General features: G+C 43.5%; 2 protein-coding genes across 4 annotated transcripts in view; both read right to left on the bottom strand.

Moving 5' to 3' along the window:
• Positions 1 to 1,234: 1,234 nt before the first annotated feature.
• Positions 1,235 to 19,720, bottom strand: part of GRK3 (G protein-coupled receptor kinase 3) — a gene marked incomplete at both ends in the record, with an annotated part of 119,642 nt that continues 101,156 nt past the window's right edge. For 2 of the 3 annotated variants that reach the window (XM_079717068.1, XM_079717070.1), the window contains 8 exons: positions 1,235 to 1,396; positions 2,413 to 2,526; positions 4,892 to 5,028; positions 8,201 to 8,363; positions 11,321 to 11,416; positions 12,171 to 12,237; positions 12,925 to 13,025; positions 13,468 to 13,534. In XM_079717068.1, the coding sequence (XP_079573194.1) occupies positions 1,235 to 1,396; positions 2,413 to 2,526; positions 4,892 to 5,028; positions 8,201 to 8,363; positions 11,321 to 11,416; positions 12,171 to 12,237; positions 12,925 to 13,025; positions 13,468 to 13,534 (907 nt within the window). The remainder of the gene's footprint in view (positions 1,397 to 2,412; positions 2,527 to 4,891; positions 5,029 to 8,200; positions 8,364 to 11,320; positions 11,417 to 12,170; positions 12,238 to 12,924; positions 13,026 to 13,467; positions 13,535 to 19,720) is intronic. The other variant, XM_079717069.1, reaches the window with a different exon arrangement.
• On the bottom strand, positions 7,061 to 7,488 carry LOC307062514 (phosphatidylinositol N-acetylglucosaminyltransferase subunit P-like; the record flags this gene model as incomplete). Its single annotated transcript, XM_079718223.1, is given in 3 exon segments — positions 7,061 to 7,303; positions 7,305 to 7,326; positions 7,328 to 7,488. Coding segments are annotated over 3 exon segments (399 nt in total). The 5' UTR covers positions 7,462 to 7,488.

Below are 19,720 nucleotides of genomic sequence, written 5' to 3'. Positions count from 1 at the left end.
TTATTGTTATTATTTTTAGTCTGATGACACGGAGGACTTGGCTGGGAAACACACTGGTTCTTATAAACCAGCACTTATTTGGGACATGAAACGAACCACGGGGAGCAGAGGCCCCTGGGATCAGGCCGTCGCTGTCACAGAACAACCCGCCAGGGCAGAGAATTATATTCGCTAATGACAGTTGAACGACAGTGCAAGTCAATATACACAGTTAACCCATTTTGACACATTCATCTTCAGCATTCTTTTTTCAATAAAATTCATTTTTAAATTATACTAAAAGGTAAAACAGAGTTTCCTTCCTTGACACATCCGTTACCCAGATGCTTCCTGAGATCAGCCAGAGGAAACCAGAGTTGCTGTGTCTCACGACCGCTTCCAGTCCAAGCCCGAGACGGGCGCCCACAGGCGGTCCTGTGCACCCAGGGGAAGTACGCCGGCTTGATGGTTTGAAAATGGCTGTGTCACCGTGAGATGCAAACGCCACTGCCTCTCCTGCAGAGCCACCGTAAGACTCCAACCATCTACCATCTGACGCCTTCGATGCTGAGTGGCTCCCACGCCCTTGGTCCCAGCTGCCTAAGCTCCCGGTCAGAGGCAGGCTGGTACCCGTGGGTGCGGCACCCGCGGGGAGGGCCCAGGTGCAGCCCTTTCAGAAAACCTCTGCAGCTTTCAAGCCCCGAGACAACGAGAGGCTGGTTCTCAAGGGCACAGAGGACACCCAGCTGGTCTGCCATCCTGCCAGGACTATGGAGCAAAGACATCTAAACCCAGCCCGGGCTGATTACGGACAGAGCGTGGCAACGCTGGGGTGACCTGAACGGCAGACTGTTCGATCCCATCTTGGCAAGCCTGAGATACATTTGATATCGGATGCAAAAAGTGACACAATCGGTAGGAATCATTTCAAGTTCTAGGTTCATCTATAACCAAAAGAAGTGTGTGGCAAAGAAAGAGAACTTCGTTTCTTCAGTAGTTTCGAGGGCGGATGGATGCGATCGTGGCAGGAGGCCCTCAGGAGGGGAGGAGGCGCCCCCAAGCCTGAGGGTGGTCGCCACTCCTAGTAGGAGCATCTCAGAGTCCGGGGCCCCCCCAGCCACGGAGCACCCCGGAGGTGAGCGACTCCATCTCTCATCCTCACACTTCTCCCAAAGGCTCCACTTCGCGGGTCGAGCAGCCCATGTGGACTTCCCGGAGGAGGTGCCATCTCGTGGGACCCTCCCCGTGCCAGGGGTCAGAGGCCATTGCTGTTCCTGTGGCAGAGGGGCGGCTTCGAGAGCTCCACGACAGCCGAGCGGGATTTGTTGAGGAACTTGGGGGCTCGACGTAACAGCCGCTGGGCCTCAGTGAACGTCTCCGTCAGCTCCTTCTTCCACTGCAAAAACTCCGGGTCACTCTGAAGGCAAACACAAGAGGCGGAGGAGTTGGGACAGTGTCACTGGCTTTGCCGACACACATGGATACCTCTGGACAGTCCTCGGAACCCCCTTCCCCCCAGAGAAAGCACACCCCATGTCCCACCCCGCGGCCGGTGAGTAATGGGGGGAGGTCACGCAGGAACGTCCTCCAGGGGTCCCTTGCCCAGAAGAAGAACCAAGCCCTTCAGAAGAGCCTCCTACAACCCCACAGGAGAACTGCTGCCTTGACTTTGTTGAAAGATCACCTTTGATCTCTGATGTCTAAAATAACTCGAGTCTAGAAAATAATACACGAGGAGGAGTTTTGACAAATTTTAGAAGCACCTTCACGTGTGCAATGATGTCATGAAGTAATTAATCATGTTTTTCCATCAACTACTAGTTTATCTCTCTAAATATGCTCTTTACAAGCACGTATACACATACACACACACACAACATCCCCAGTAGAAAAGTGTTGAAGTCGTGAAGCAAACATGTCTTTGTATCTACTACTGCTTTATCTCTCTAAATACGCTCTTTTCTCACCCCCCCCAAACATCCCCCCACGCCCCAGAAGTGTTCAGGAATTAAGTTCAGGCTACAATACAACTTTGGGGAGAGAAAGATGGCATTTCCCCTGTTAAGAGTTACTTGGGGATCTTATGTTTATTTCAACACACAAACCTCAACTTCAAACATGCTGAAAGATCAGATCAGATCTGGAAAATTGTGGAACAAATAAAATTCAAGGCTCCTATTAAATACTGGATGGTTTCCAGATAGGGTAATCACGTAATTTCCTGTCCTTCCTCCTGCCATTTTCTAAGAAACACTTCTTTTAAAATAACTGTTAATTTGCTGAGATCCTTGTATCTTCCAACTTTCTTGCTAAGTTCCTGAGTGATAAAGCATGGAGTAAGAAAATGTTTGATAACCAGGCAGGCACCTTTGTTGAATGTTTATATAATTGTTCTAACTTTCACCTATGGAAAAAATACAAATAAACACTCACCTCACACTGCAAGACAAATTGCTTCCCTCCTTTTATCCTCAACAAAATGCACTTTTTGTCTTTAATCTGAGTTTCTTCCACAGACACAATCTGTTCCATTGTCAGTAAATTTTGCTGACCGTAAAAATAAAAGATGATAAGTTACTTCACATTATTGCATGACTTTTTAAATTAAGTTAATAAATAATACTGAAAACTACCAGCTTAGAAAAAATAAAGAAAAAAAATCAGCATCTTTCTTTCTTTGATGATATTCTAGAAGTGGGGGGAAATGACTACAAAAGAAATGTATGAAAATTCAAAATATAACATCTCAAAGAAAGCTGCAAAGGAAGGAGCGTCTCTATAAGGCAGAAAGCAAAGCTGTTCCCTCAGCACAGTACTAACGTGGGGATGAGTGTGAATCACATGTACCTCTCCTGCATCACACACCTGCCTAGACACGATCAATCCTGCTATGAGGGAACAATGACGCCGCTACCTACGATCTACATGAGCGAGAGGTGTGTCGCTGGCTTTGAACCCAGCAGCCCAGTAAAAGTTCGGTCACGCTAGCTTGTAAGCGACTGATATTTTGATCACGTCGAAATGATGTTATAAACACAGGTGACGTCCTTAAACGACTGTCCTGCTGGGTCTACAGCATCACTGATTCCGGTGAATGCTACAGTGTCTCTGAGCACCTTACCATTTTATGTTTTTTGGGATAAATACTCCAGTAATCCTAAATGAAAAACAACACCATCATAAACCCACGTTTTCTTTTTCCCTTACTTAAACTTACGAATCTACCCAGGCACATTACGTAGCTTCGTGAATCAACACTAAATGCTGACTCTTTTAAAACCAAGATAATTTATCATATCCAATGGTAAGCAAAAGAAGATTTTTGTTTTAGTTTTCGAATATCCTGTAAAGCGAGACAATTTCCTTTCAAAGTGTACAACAGTGACTGACCAGTAGATAGCATAGTAAACGCATACTATGCCCAGGGCCACTCATTATCTGGAAATAAACATTATATAATGATATATGTATGAATTATAACTCAGGTGCTAGTAAGTATTCTAAAATGTAAAAAATACATATGTAATACTATACAAAATATAATTATCTTGTACTTATATACCATCATATACACATGTTCTATGTAATATGTATATTTTATATTATACAATACTTACCAGTACCTGAGTTATAATTCAGGACCCCCATAGAGTCTTATTAACCATAACTCTGATCCTAGATGTATGAATTTTTAGAAAATGACTTCTACAGCACTAGTAATAGTGAGAAGATCATGGTCATTTATGAAGAATGTGGTCATACACAGTAGCAATCACTTGTAATTAAATGGCATCTTCACCAACAAGGATTTGCAAAACACATTCCAAAGTCAAACACACCAGATTTGGGCTCACCATTTTCCATGCTCTGGCCAGTAGAGAGCTATATTCTGATACAGGGGCCATACTCCAACACACCAACTATGTTTTTCACAGTTGGGACCACTGTCCTGCTTATGATGACCAACCATTCCCTCCCCAAGAGCAGAACTCCTTCCACATGGGTTGTCACCTTCCATGGAGTGTCCACACAGCAGACACTTAATAAATGCTGCCCCACTTGCTATGAGGGACGCTGTAGATGGGAAATTTCTCTTTTCTTGTTCACTAACATTAGCTCTCGAAAGGACCTTACAGGGTGGCTGTATCTTCCCATCTAATGCGATAAAACCTACTTCTGATTTTCCAGCAAGGTGGAGACAACAGGAGGGGGGTCAGGTGCCCTGGCCTCGGTGCCAAGCTTCTCGGCCTGCACCGCAGACCTCGTCTTACTCAACCCCGATGCAGGGAGGCCTTGTAACGGAGACACAGGGCACAGGCAGACCCCGGTCAGAATCACTCCTCACCCACACCTGTCACTGGTGCCAGACCTTCCGTCTCTAAGCCCTGGTTCTCTCTTTATAATATAAGGGTTGGACCTCAAAGGTTGCTAAACAAATTAAAAGTGTGTGTGTGCGTGTCTGTGTGTGTGTTTGTGTCTGTGTGTCTACAGCACCAGGCCCAAGATAAATGTGCAACAATTGTAGTAGTTGTTACCATTTCTACTTCTCCCATTTTACAGATGAGGAAACTGAGGCTCAGTCGACATAATGTGCTCCAAGTCCCAGAGACATGGAGCAGTGGATTTAAACACCTCTGACTCCAAAGTCCCAGTTTTTTCCCCTTTTTTGATCCACCTAACCACTCTCCAGCCCTCCTCAAACCTGTCTGCTTTGACCTCCCTGGAAGGCACCTTCTATTTTCAGGTAGCACCAAATCCTTCCTTGACTCAGAAGTTTAAAAGTTAATGTCTGAACATGAAAATCTCATGCATACATGTTAAAAGAGATATGGGAGATGGAGATTTGAGAAAACATGCTGGCAATGTGAAATCACCACGGAAACAAGTGCTCGGGAAGATGCCACAGACTTACTCGTGACTCGCCCTCTCCTCTCCATTCAAGTCTGTTTGGAAAGAGGTAAAAATATCGACGCTGCCACTGAGTCAGGAATGGGTTTCCCAGCTTCAGCATGTACCCGTGCATGATGCAGTCTCTTCCCAGAGCGTAATCTGAGGCACGGAACACAACGATGAAATTTAGCAGAGTCTGAAACAGAATGTCTATATGCTTCTCAGAAAAAAAGAATGACACACTTTTTAGAAAAAGAGCAAGTTTCTATAAAGAGAGCACACTATAGAAATCATTATTTTAGTTTTAAACACATTAAAGAACAGGTCTCTTCAGCTCTCTACTAACATATTAAATGGCTGTTTCTCAATATTCTGATAAATTCATGATGTTCCTCTATTGCTCTGAGAGGGTCAAAGTTTGTTTGCTAAATATTTTTTCATTATGTAGGGTGATAACTGGGGAATAGAGAGTGATTAAACTCAAGCTATGCCCAAAGTACCTTTGCCTTTATATGGAATTGGGCTTCTCCCTTTAATGTTATTTAAAAAAATAACAAGAGAGGGGATTTTCTTGTCCAAAGAAGCCAAAGTAACACAAGGGTCAAAAACTGGTCTTTCCTCCACTTAAGGTTATAATTATCCTTCATATATATGGTTATGTAGGGAGGCCAAGCTAATTCACATGAACGTTGAGTTCTGATTACATTTTTACAGCAAAGTATTGTCTCAAAAAAAAAAAAAAGGTCAATTTTAAGTGGCTTACTTTTCCTTCCTTAGAGGATTTGGTGATTGTGCTAAAATCATTCATTCACTCACTCACTCATTTGTTCAACTATGAAGGGAATGAATGCCTAGGTGCTGGGCTTGTGCTAGGCATTCTGGACACAGCAGTGGATAAAACAGACAAAAGTCCTCGCCTTCAGGGAGCTTACATTCTAGTGGGAGATTCAGGTAATAAACAAATAAGCAAAACCCATGTTGTGTCACTTGGACACAAGCAGGAAGGAAAAGAATGAAGGAGGGAGGGGCCTCAGGAGGGTCCGTGGTGATGGGGTGTGGTTCACGGAGTTGCCATTTTAATGGAAAAGGTGTCTGCATTTGTCAAGTACATTTAAAGTATACGTCTTATATTTTTACGTCAGATATCTAATCCTAGACTATATTTTACTTTAAGGGTGACTTCTGAGATCTTCAACCAACATCTAGTTATTCCTAAATTACTTAATTACATGTGAGAATAATTCATTAATTTGCTAGACGTTCTAATTACAGCTCTAATTAAAAGCCTCACTTCAACAAGGTTATTAACATACATATTTTTTTCTGGGTCCAATTTGTCAAGATTCTAGTGACATTGTGGCTCTCCCTTGAGCAAACTACTGAGGCTATAGTTTCCTGTGTAAAATCCGTAACAGCAAACGTGGTCCAGAGTGATCTCAGTGGACCCATTCTCTCAAGAATGGCTTAGAAATAAAGCCCCTTTCCCTGCAGAATGGAGGTGAACACAGTTAAAGGGCTGTCACGTTCCCTTGGTGCACTCAGGCAATTTTTAGGTAAGGAGTCATTCATCCAGTATGGTGGACACTCTTCTAAACAGATGATAAATGCTACTGGGGAATGGTCGACAAGACCCAGGAATCCTGCACCAAGATACCCCCACCAAAGCAAATTGTTCACAGACTGAAATTGTTTCCGGTCATTCTTATTATACGTTAACCACAGAACGGTCTTTGCTTAGAAGTAAAACAAAAAGCTGTCTTCATCACTAACCACAATAAGTTTAAATATCCAAAATCCATAAAGTCTTAGAAAAATCAAGAGTGGCAATATTTGGTGAATCAAAATGACTGATTTATTTAATACGGGATGTTATGTATTCTCCTATGGAAATCCTAATAGGGCACTCAAATACGGTAAATAAAAATATGGCTTGCTGACTCTTTTTCTTTTTTGGGGGGGAGGGATACTTGCTATATGGTAATGCAGGATTTTACTTCTTCTGTCCATTAGTAACTACTATTTGATAACATTTATAATATTAATAGAACTAATCTAAGAGACGTTCAACTTACTTTTTTTTTTTTTACATTTCAATACTGGATATTAATCAGAAAGATAGTCAAAATTACTATGGTCGAAATTTTTACATAAAAAATTTGTAGTAAGTGTTTGGTATTAGTCTACATACAATTCAGTTTTTGGTGTAAAGTTCTTTGGCTGCAAGAAAGAACATTTGGTTTACTTCACTAATAGGAATATTTCTTAATGCTGGGATGGCTTCTTCTTGGTATTTCTTCTGCTGTTGGTTTCTGGCACAGTTATCTGCGATCGTATGAATGGAGCTGAGTGGAGAGGTACTCGTCATGTTTATTCCAAATAAGAGCACGTAACTAGTCACTACAGTAATGAGGAGATACACAGGCAGTGCAACTAACTGCCCAGTATTTTTGAGGCCAAGCCTAAGGAGTTTAGCCAAGATTCAGGAATAAAAGCCCACACAAGATATAGTATGAAGCTAAATTGGGAGCTTAAGAAAAGAATAAAGCCATAAGTCGCCCTTTCTGGCAATGGCGACGGTGAATTTTCCACCATTTTCCCCGTGGCTTTAGATAATCTCGGGTCCTCCACGCGCCCACATGGCCTCTCCCCACAGTTCGGCCCTGGTGACTCTTTCATGCTGTTTATAATATAAATGTATGTATATATACTTATGTCTCTTGACAAGTAAACATGTAATACTAAGTTCCTCACCATACCTTGCGGGGCCCTGTGGAAAATGAAAATGCAGGCCGCTTGTTAAAAAATTATTAAGAATGTCAAGATGGTGCCAGCAGAGCATTAACCTGGGTCGGCGGCCTGATGACACCACACAGGCCAGACACCCAGGTAGCTGGCCCTGTTGCTGACACCGTGATACTTAATCTTTAAGGAAGAAGACTTCCAAATTGGCCCCAAAACTCCAAGATAAGAAGGTGTATTGACAAAATACTGCTGACGACCTCCATACGTATTATTTATATGTGGACTAAAGACTTTGAAATATCAAGTATATATTTATATATATGTATAACTGAATCACTTTGCTGTACACTTGAAACTAACACAACATTGTAAATCAACTATATTTCAATAAAAACTTTTAAAAAATTAAAGACTTTGAAATATCATTTCACACTGATCTTTTCCAAGCCAGGTAAAGCGAAAACAATTTATGGCATTTCCCCCGCTCTATTGGAAAGTACTTTACGACCCAGATACTATTTTCAGCCTTACAAGAGATCTTGAAAATTCATTGCTTTAGAAATATCTTCAGACACACCAGCTATTTTACCTTCTTCGTGGCCAAGCTGCTTATTTTTAGCTCTCTTCCTGGCCTCGATTTTATCCGTGTCTGCATTTACTGCTTCATAAACAGTTTCCGCCACTTCCTGCTGCCAGCGCTCAGAGATCACCAAAGGGAAGTTCTTGTAGAGTTCTTGGTCGCAATCAAGAAGCTTATTATTTTAAGAAATCAAGATATGTATGATTTAACATGCTTACAAAGGCAGCAGATTCAAAAGTACCATAACTGCGTGTAGGAAGATAACTAGACAACAGCCTATAACCATTAAGACACAATTTATTACTTGTCATAAACCTCTGCCAATGACAATCGAGCGACCAAGGCATATACTGTACAACACGGGGAAGATAGCCAGTATCTTATAATGACTGTAAATGGAGTATAACCTTTAAAAGTTGTAATCATTATATTGTACACCTGTAAGTTATATAATATTGTACATCAACTATACTTCAATAAAATCTTTTAAAAAGAAAAAAAAAAAGAAAGACAATGCAACACCCGGGATCCACACAGGATGATATATTATGGGCACTTCACTTCCATCCCTGGGTCAGTCAGATGCAGTCCAATCTTCTACAGCATCTTCATAGCATTTTTGCCAATGGAAACTAACATATATAGGGTTTTCTTTAAAGAGTGACAAGAATCTGGCAACAAAATAATTTCGATTATAGTGAGGATATTTTATTTGTGAAAACAGATCCCTATGGTTTTAGATACAGTTACAAGGGAGAAGCCAGGAGGGCTTTCTAACCACCCTCCCATTATTCTGTAAAGTGAGAAAAACTAAAAGGTCCACTAGGCCAAATTTACCATTTAGCCCATAAGCCTTCCAGTGAATCCAAGTTGAACAGCATGATCATAAGTCTCGAGATACATGGAGACTTTAGGCAATGTGGCCTTACAGAGGTGCTATAAGAATAATTACACTTAACGATAGCATTTCTCTTCCAAACTATTACTCAAAATTCTTCATTCTTCTCCCTAAGTGAGCCTGTACTCTGAAAGCAAGCTAAGAAAATGGTTTTACAGATTTGAGTTACAGTTTTCTGGCAGAAAGACAAGCGATCCTACTGATAGGAAAAAACAGCCTGTCTTTCAAAAGCAGGGATCTCTCTAGAAGCTTGACTCGTTCACTCCCTTGCCTGAGAGATAAGTATGGGAGAGAGGCAAGTTATTTAGAAGGAAAAGGGAGAAAGACCAAGGGTGAGGCTCTTGCCCACAGGCCTTTAGTGAATCATGGAATCACTGGAGGAACCTGCATCCTGGTCCCAATCAGGATGCTCTCCACCCACCCTTACTGACTTGTTATCCTAACGTGCTGATTCTGAGATCAAAATGTGTACCGTTCTTCCCCTTTCAGCTTCCTTCAGACGCCCAAACCAAGCCTGGCGCTGAAACCTTTGTGTGTCCTGAGTGTGAACACGCTCATGCGTGTGTGTGTATGTGTGTGTGCGGTGCAGTGTTAGAGCATCAAGGCCAGGAGAGCGCCCTGTGATGAGGGACACTGGGGCAGATTCTGCAGAGTTTGGCAAAAGTGAAAACACCCTCCTTTCCAAAGTAGTTGCTCTGAAATGGACAACTCTGCTTTATAGACAAACGGTTCCATCTCCTGTAAGGTCAGAGAGCCTTGGTCTTTATGACTTGGCCTATGTGAAAAATGAATAAAACAAAGCTCTACATGAAGTGAGTTTTTTTTTTTTTTCCTCCTTAAAGAACAATGTATTATTTTGGCTGCATTTTAAGAGACACAGCCTTCTCAGCTCTGGTTCCGGAAGAAGCAAAACCACAACAGAAACTCCTAGTGTACATGCCAGGAGGCTGACACAGGTGACCCACCCACAGAGAAGGCCTGGCAATGAAACCACTCACTTCACAGGCAAGAAAACCAATGCTCCTGAGGTTCCCTAAATGCCCCTGATTCCCTTAGGTAATAAGTGCAGATCTGAGGCCAGTGTGTCTGACTCCAAAGACCAGAATACAGTTGACAAAATTGAAAGCATGAGACTCTCTTCTGAACAACAAAATTTTCACAGGCTCCCACGTGATATTCGTTTTCCTTTTAGGGCCCTTTGCTGGAGAGAAGTATGTCTGATGACAAAATTCTACTGTGACAGCAGTGATCCTTTTAGATAACTCTGTAAAAGGACTATTCCCGAAGCTATAGGGTGGTCCTGTCTGTCCAGGCCACAGAAGATGCCGAGCGTCTGCACGGTGGACATGCTGCTGTCCCCAGGGGAGCCACGGCTCAGACCAGGCCCTCTCCGCTGTGTTTCACCTGACCTTCCCCACCACCGCCCATCCTGCCATCCTGGGAAACTGGCCGTGTGAGCACCCCAATCACCTTTACAGCTGCCTGGTAGGAAAGACCAGGGGGGCTGACACAAGGCCATAAATGCAGGCAGCTGAGAAGCCACGGGCAGGGGAGCCTCTCAGAGGGAGAGGGGAGACGCTGGGAGAAGCTGAGAAAGTGGGGGCGGTGAGAACTTGACATGTAGTGACACGCTCTGACTCGGCATCCAAAACAGGGTGACTTTCTCCCATGACTCACCACCTCTAATTACGCCCTGTCTACTTGGAAAATAATGATAGGAACCAAAGTTTGAAAAATGCAGAAGATGCTATATATATTTTAAAAAAAGTGATTATTTCACTTTTGACTGACAAATGCAAAATGATTCACGCTGTTTGCTCTTTTCATCCTGACACAGAGAAACCGGGATATTTGGGAGAACTAAGATGACTGGCTGTGTGGCATGAGGCCAAGTACGTCTGCCATCACCCGGCTGTTTTTCCCTGCTTCATAACACGTGTGAGTTTTCTATCAACCACCAATCTATCCAAATCAATAAGAATGTGACCACTTTGCAGTTTATCAAACGTAAAATAGGTAGTCCAAAGAAAGCTGTCGTGGTCTCTAATTCGGGTCTTGACCTCTTCTACATTCGTCAAATATATGGATATTCATCTGTAAGTTACAGTCCATAAACGTCCATAAACAGGCCAGTACTAAGTCAATCATGAAGCCTGATTTCCAATTAAAAAATCCCCCACCCTCCAAAAAAAAAAAAAAAAAAAACCTGAAAGCAAGCATCGCCAGTGTACCTTGATGCCTTTGGTATCCTCTTCATCAAATGAGCCGATGTCAAAGGCGTCGGCCGCATTGACTTCCCCCCGGGGAGGGATCAAGGGTGGAGGGTACTGGAAGAGCCAGAGAAGAAAGGTTCAGTTACTAGGTGACTCAGGGCCCGGTCCCAACCTGCTATTCTATAAAGAGATCTCAGTGCAACACATCAAGGTGTCACAGTCCGTGCAGGGCTCATTCAAGCTCACACGAATCACAGTGCACAGTTCACAATGCCCCCAAAGGAGATGCAGCCCCACGACCCAGTTTGCTAGAAGCTTAACGCCTGCAATGGGGCAGGGTGGGGTGCCCCACACCCACAAACGTCCTGAGGCCAATGCTGGCTGAACCAGAACCCGAACTCTACTCCTAATTAGGCCGGACTAACAGAGCATCATTCCTCAACGGTCTGAGTTCATGCAAAGATGAGTCCAAAGATGATCATCAACATTGAGAAAAAACAACAACAACTTTAATTTGGGGTGTGTTCCTGAATCAATGAGAATATTAAAAAGTAGCTTAAAATAAGCCAAGGGGATTATGCCACTACACAATCATGCTAATTCTTAAATTATGTCGTGCTGGGCTCAAAAGTATCTAAGTGTATGACAAACGTTTCTCGTATACTTTAACATATAAACAAAGAGGGAGAAGTTGTTCCAAAGGGAATGAGCCATAAGGCAGCACGTGGATAAGAGAGCAAGAAGCAGGGCTGTGGATGGAGAGCTGGGGTGGACCCTGGAGACAGAGCCAGGAGTAGAGATGCATACAGAGATGCAGATGGAGAGCACAGTGGGGGTGGTACCCGGGGTGGGGTCCCAGCAGGAGTACCTTCTGCAGGTAGACTTGCTGCCAGTCGATGCCTCTGAAGAAGCTGTGCATTTTTAGTTCCTGTGAACTGCGGGAGACAGGGAGTCACAGCAGTGGTAAGTAAATATGCATTCGGAAATCTAAGAAACGGTTTACAAAAATTATCTCCTATTACAGAACACACAGGGACAACTATTTCCAGCTCTTTAAGACAGCAAGTAAAATATGCTTCTTTCGAAGCAATCCAAGAAACACTGTGATGTTTAGAAATACTGCACACTAAGCCTAGGAATATGATCCATGTGATACTTTACTGGGGATGCTTATCCCAGCCTGAGATAACCTAGGGGTTTTCACAGATTATATCTATATCTGATTCTGTAATCATGAGAACAAATTTAACTAAGAATTAAATTAGAGATCTACACATTAAAGAGATTTACAGCAAATGTCTACAAGTCCTCATAGATCAGATGGCAGGGATATGAAGCACCAAATATTAATTTTGAAGCAAACTAGAAATCTAGTCGAATAGTGCATGTCAAACCCCTTCCTAAACTGAAGACACAGCTTTTCCCAAAGATCCTTGCTAAAGTTCAGTTCACATGGAACAGAAGAAGTTGCAGACTCTGAGGAAAACACGTGGGCCAATATACATAGTTCCCATGTGATTCCCTCTGACCCCCTCTAACTGAAATGGAAGATTCTTAGTGTATTGAAAGGAACTGTTCTGCTTTCCAGGTGAAGACGCTGAAAGGCAGAAGCAACGGCCTACCCGCGTCCGTGGCAGCCAAGTCGCTTACTAACGTCTCGCTGGAGCAAGCCTTCCAGAAGGGACTTCAGCTCAGGGGAGAAGATGTCTGGAAGTTCCACATTCTGGGGGTGGGGGGTGGGGGGAGAATACGATCTCAAAAATGCATCCAGGGAAACAGTGCCCTCAACCCCGACCAGATTTAAAGGCCATTTCTTGCATAAGGATAGTGTTAAAAAAAAAAAATTGCAGATTCATTGACAACTAACATTGACTCTAAAGAAACACAGAACAGTTACTTATCTTCAGAGTCAATCGACAGGCTGGAGCCAGAAGAATCAGGTCTCCTCGCTCTTCTGCATCCCAGTCACTTTTCCTTTTATGTGATTTCTTTAGTTTTGTTCTTGATTTTCTACATCTTTCTCTTACTGATTGTTAGCAAACCCTGATATTTGCCTTGGCATCTATTTCCAGTGTTTTAAGAAAGCTTTTTTTTTTTTATACTGGTTGTGACGGAATGAAACATGAAAATTATAATGCAAAAAAAACAGTTTTTGACCTCCTTACCATGGTGAGTGTCATTCGGTCTATCTCATGCTTATCTTTGGTCTTATGCTGTCTGAAAGGGCTGTGACTGTAGAAATAAAGAAAATTCCATCACTAGATGGTTTCAGGTAACAGCAAACATTGTTGACTAATATTTGGGCAAGGTATTACGTTCTGTCACTGCTCATTTGAAACTGCAGAAATACAAAAGCCATAAACACATAAGCATTTGCAGAGAAAAACTGATGATCAGATTGACGATCAGATATATTGGGTCCTGAAGGAGCAAGGCTTACGTTTACTTGAACTCCTGATCTTCACGTCAGTGAAGTCATGGTACCAAAATATACTTTAGCAAATATATTCCAAGTGATAAATTAAAATATCACTTGGGAAAAAAATTAGCAAACAGGTATTTATGACAATGAAAGTCACACACATGGTGTCTATCACATTAGTGTTTGAGATAATGGTAACTTTCATACTTTTTTTTTTTTTGAGAAAAATGGGTATTAGTTCCTCGAACAATACAAAGAACTGCAGTCAAATCAAAACACGTCTAAGATGAACACACTCTCCCCCCTAGAATCCAGTAATTTTAAGCACTACATTCCTTTGAGGATAAGAGATATAAACTAACCCTGTGCTCCCAGACCCTCCGGAGTTCTGAGAACTGCTCCCTCATGTCCTACTTACAAACAGCCCCAGACTTAAGAGTCAGAAACCCTGGGTTCACGCTGTGACTTGGCTGTTTGCCAGCTGTGAGCCAGTCATGGAAACCTCCAGTCTCAGTCTCTTCATCTGTAAACGGCATAATGCAATATCCGTCACCAAAACGGTGATGGGAACGAATAAAATAATGTAATGCTAGTAGCCGAGACAATGGCAGTATACGGTGGGTATCTGATACACATCTGTGAAATTAATAAGGATGAGTCTAACTTTACAAAATGAATGTCTGCTTGATCAACTATGTAAAGAAATTATTCTTACTCTTGCTTACATTTTTAAAATGCTGAATAAGCTGGCTTTTAAAGTTAACTTTAGATATCACTTATATATGGAATCTAAAATATGACACAAATGAACTTATCTACGAAACAAAAACAGACTTACAGACATAGAGAACAGATTAGTGGTTGTCAATGGCAGGGGGGCGGGGGGGAGGAATGGATTGGGAGTTTGGGATTCGCAGATGCAAACTATTATATACAGGATGGATAAACAACAAGGTCCTACTGTATAGCACAGGGAACCATAGTCAATATCCTATGATAAACCGTAATGGAATAGAATGTGAAGAAGAATGTGTGTGTGTATATATATATGTGTGTGTGTATATATATATATATATATATATATATATATATATATATATATAAATAAAAGACTGAATCACTTGGCTGTACACTAAAAACTAACACAACATTGTAAATCAACTATATTTCAATAAAATAAATTAAAAAAAAACAAAGATACTCTTAAGCATTAAAAGAGATTAGTAAACATGCAAACTAGAAAACCCTGGCCTTATTTATTCACTTGAAAATTAAAGAAGGGATATGATTGAGATTTCTGATGGTAAGACATGCCTATAAAATGATCAACCCTGTAGATTTATTTATAAGGCATATATAACATAATCTGAGGGAAGATATTATATAAAATAGTTAACTCTATAAAATGGATAAGGATGTTGAGCACATAAATCAATGTGATTTAGAAAAAAGAACTAAAACGTCCACCCACTCTTGCTACTGAGTAAGTTAAACTATGATGATGATTCCACTTCAGAGTATTTATTATTTAAACATTTCAATTTTCACTCTGTACAAGAGAGGGCACTCTAACGCTTGCTTTCTTTCGTATGCAGTGAAAAACACAGTAATTTCCATCTCTTGAAAGCATTAATTTGGAAAAAAAAATCGAAACAAGGTAAATGAGTACCAAGCAAACATACGCCAATCTTTAAAACAGATTTTGATTGGAAATATTCTTTGCATCCTAATTGTTTCCAAGGAGAAAAATGTAAAACTATTGCATTTAAAAAGCAAATGGGATAGAATAACAAACAATATCTGTTGTTTATGAGATACTATAATTTTTAAAAACTTGACTTGTATCATTCTGTATGCAAAATACACAGAGATATTAACATGTTCATGGTTCAAGAGAAAAGGAATATAGGTTTATTAAATCTTACTACAACTTCAGTCTCCCTTCATGACACAACTGCTCCTCCCCCACAGAGTTCCTCAACGTATAAAAGGGGATTGTGTGAAGGTCTCCTGTGTTTCGGCAAATCCATCTGCTTTGGCTCCTGTGCGCAAAGCCGGAGGACCCCTTCCTGCTCTCGACCCTCATGTGCTTGCCTGCATCTGACGCTGGAAGCAGAGGGCTGTGCCCAGACACTTGGAGAGAAGCAGACTGTGTTCTGACAGAGATGCTCCGTGCTAAATTTAAAAACCCTTTCATGTGACCAGAGGGAGGGCTTTGCGAGGGGACGGGAGTTAAAGTTAGCGGTGCCAAAAACATTCCCGGCACACGGGCCGATCACTACAAATCCCATTTGATAAATATAGCTCTGCCACGTCTAACTCAATAAGAAACAATCGGAAATGCTTTTCGGATCTTCGGTTCTGGGCTGTTGTGCTGAGAAAGTCTGGTCTTTCAAGTCCTGAGGCGCATCTGTTTCCAATGTCTTCTTGATTATTCTTTGTGAACAAAACCCAAGATTCTGTTTCTATTTTGGAAAATGTTAAAGAAAATCTCCTATAGTAATGATCTCCATTCTGAGGGAGGCACGTGGTGCTCGCAGATCCTGTGTGATCACAGCTGCTCCCCGACGCAGCCGCTTTAAATAGGAGACAGTAACGGGCCTGTCAACAGCTTATGACGTGGGCCAAGCTCTTCCAACAGCACATGCAACATTCTGGCTGCGTCGGGGGACGTTATGGGAATAGAATTCATATGTACAGTGGTCAGATGTGGCTTTTGAATAACAGAGTGGGAGAGCCGAAAATTTCCCCCCAAACGAGTTGGGAAATCGTTCAAGGCATGCTAAATGATGGGGAAACACACACACACACAATCATTCACAGTGAAAAGATGAGCTCAAAAACAATCCATTTATAAATACAAGTGACTACAAATCTTTACGTCAAAAATTAATTTTAGGGCTTCCCTGGAGGCGCAGTGGTTGAGAGTCCGCCTGCTGACGCAGGGGACATGGGTTTGTGCCCCGGTCCGGGAAGATCCCACATGCCGCGGAGCGGCTGGGCCCATGAGCCATGGCCGCTGAGCCTGTGCATCCGGAGTCTGTGCTCCACAACAGGAGAGGCCACAACAGTGAGAGGCCCATGTATCGCAAAAAAAAAAAAAAAAAAATTAATTTTAGAATACCAAAAAGATTGCATGTCACATCAAATGTGAGTTTTGAACCTAAGCCAATAGCTACCAAAGTATTTATAAACGTTCCTTTTTTTTCCCTATGGGAACCAACTCGGCAACCTCAGGCAGAGCTCAGTTCTCCCCAGACCACCACCTGGGCTCTCTCCTCGTGTCTGGCAATCAATGGTGACAAGTTTAAGATCAAAGCTACTGTCACATCAATTTTTTCCCTTCACAGAGAGCTGAACTCTAGATTGAGGATCATGACGGTGATTCTGCACATTTGCAACATGGACACCTCTTTATACACAGATGCTCTTCAGGGTCTGACGGTCAGCTGAAGTGGAAGCAGTGACCCCCACCCAACATACGGCCCTGAGCGGATGGGTCCATCACTGAGTCCAGGGATGCAAACACGTTCTCGGGCCTTGACAGCTTCCTTACATCCAGGTTCCTGTCCCTTGCACCCTGTGGGATCCTTCTAGGGTGTCACAACAGAACTAGGGGTTCAGACAAGTGTTTCAGCAGAAGCAATGGGGTACACTGGTCAGTGCGAGAAGTATCTGATCAGAGAAAACAGAAGCGAAAAAAAGACCCTTGGTGACCACTGGTCACCCTCACTGCACAGATGTGGGGAGGAGGGGAAGAGACTTGCTCTGGAGCAGAGTTTCTCATCCTCAGCTGTGTGATCCTTTGTTGGAGCAGCGGGGGCCACCCTGTGCACTGTACGATGCTTAGCAGCAACCCTGGCCTCGACCCGCTAGATACCAAGTTGTGACAACCAAAAATGTCCCCGGGCATTGCCAAGCACTCCTGGGGTTGAGGACGAGCGCTGGGGAGTGGCTGGCATGGAGTCTGGTTCATCCCATGAGGACTGATGCCACGGTCGCCCCGTGAGAGCACCAGGATACCGGGGGACAGACGGCCTGTGAAGCCCGCACCCGGAGGCTGCGTTGGCCGCGCTCTCCTCCCACCCCCTCCTGAGTTACCTGTTTCAGTTCCTTAGGCTCCTCGTGTCTGAGAAAAGACAGCTACTCGGGCTCCCTCTGTACAGTGTGTAAGAACTGAATAGGATGCTCCTGTACGCCTGGATGGAACCTTCTTACCCCTCGTTTAAGCTGAGGGGATGAAGGCTCCATCGCCTCCAGATCTCACCATGATGCTTTGCTCCTGAAGGGCCCTCAATAAACATGAGCTTAATATGAACCATTGATACTTTATACCCACTGACGTTGGTAGTGATATGACCATCCTCCCAATCACCTTGAATCTAAACTATCTGTCCATAGCCAAGCATCCACTGAAAAAACAAAACCCACTATGGGCTGTAAGAACGATATTGTTAAGTCATTTGTGGCCTTTCTGATCCCAGTACCACAGCGCTACTCAAACCTTTGCCTGGGTTCTTAGACGTGCCTCCCACCAGCATCCTCTTACTGAAGAGCAACCCAACCTTTGCTTAAAAGATGCTTCCTGGGCTTCCCTGGTGGCGCAGTGGTTGAGAGTCCGCCTGCCGATGCAGGGGACGCGGGTTCGTGCCCCGGTTTGGGAAGATCCCACATGCCGCGGAGCGGCTGGGCCCGTGAGCCATGGCCGCTGGGCCTGCGCATCCGGAGCCTGTGCTCCACAACGGGAGAGGCCACAGTGGTGAGAGGTCCGCGTACCGCAAAAAAAAAAAAAAGATGCTTCCTTTCTCTGTCCCTCCTTTGCTTAAAAGCCCTCAGTCTCTGGGGCCTTAAGATCAAAGCCCCACCTCCACAGCATGGAATTCTAGGTGGCCCCCGGCCCTGCCCCAATTTTCTCCATCTTCTCTCTCAGCACACCTTCCCCGCGACCAACAGCTGACCGCCCCCACCCCCAACTCACAGGTCGTTGATGGGGAAAGACCACCTGCGCCTGCTCTGTACTGTCCCCTCCCCATCGTCTACTTCCGCTCCAGGTCTTCATCCTGCCATCCTGTCTGTGAGAGAACACTTCCCATACCAACTCCTACATGAAGGTGTCAAGTCGGCCCTATGCTTCCAGGTTAGACCTGGTGATCACATTTCTGCTCTCCCAGCACAGTCCATCCAGCTCATGATTTTGTATGTGTGTGTACCTATCTACTCTCCTCCGAGTTCCTCCAGGACTGTGTGTGGCTCCCTCCCTCCCTCCCTCCCCCACAGCATCAAGCACAGGCTCTTGCATACTGCAGGTACTCAATAAATGCTCACCGAATTGTATTTAAATCACTTAAGTCAAAAAAGGTCTCCCCGCTCTTTGGTTTCAGTGCTCTCTCCATTCCTGGGATTGCCTTCTGAACAAGTATTAGAAAGAATGGCAGACGATCATACATCTTTGTAGGGAAGACTCATCTATTCTCTTTGTTAGGCATTGGACAGATTCTTGCCATTTTCAGGCTCAGTGGATGGTCACCAGGCAGTGATGGGGAGCTGGCTATCTGTGAGGCAGGACATGCCTTCACAGGGCAGCTCAAATGCTGAACGGACATTCTTGCGTCAAACTGAAGTCTCTTCTCTCCTGAAAATGCTCACTGTCTAGAGGTGTGCAGATGAGTATGCCTCCTTCAATGAGATGGGCCTTCCGACAACTGGAGCCAACAGGATGGCTGCCCGAAGCACTGTACCCAGCTCTCTGAACCTGTCCATATGAGCCACAATTTCTAGCTGTCACCATTCTCATCTCTTCTTATCCATCCATCCCATCCCATCCTCATGACCATCCTCTGGATGTCTTCCTGTTGGCCAAGATTCCTCTCAATAGGGGTCACATCAAACATAATGCTTCAATCAAGCCTGATCAAGGATGTCATAAAGGAATTATCACCTTCCAATGCAGTCCTCCAAACTTGAACCATGACCAAGTAAGACGGAACTGGCTTTAT

The sequence above is a fragment of the Hyperoodon ampullatus genome (genome assembly GCF_949752795.1).
Source record: "Hyperoodon ampullatus genome assembly, chromosome: 13".
NCBI classification, from domain to species: domain Eukaryota; kingdom Metazoa; phylum Chordata; class Mammalia; order Artiodactyla; family Ziphiidae; genus Hyperoodon; species Hyperoodon ampullatus.
Note: the sequence above shows the minus strand (reverse complement) of the source record. Positions and strands in the feature narration are given on the sequence as shown.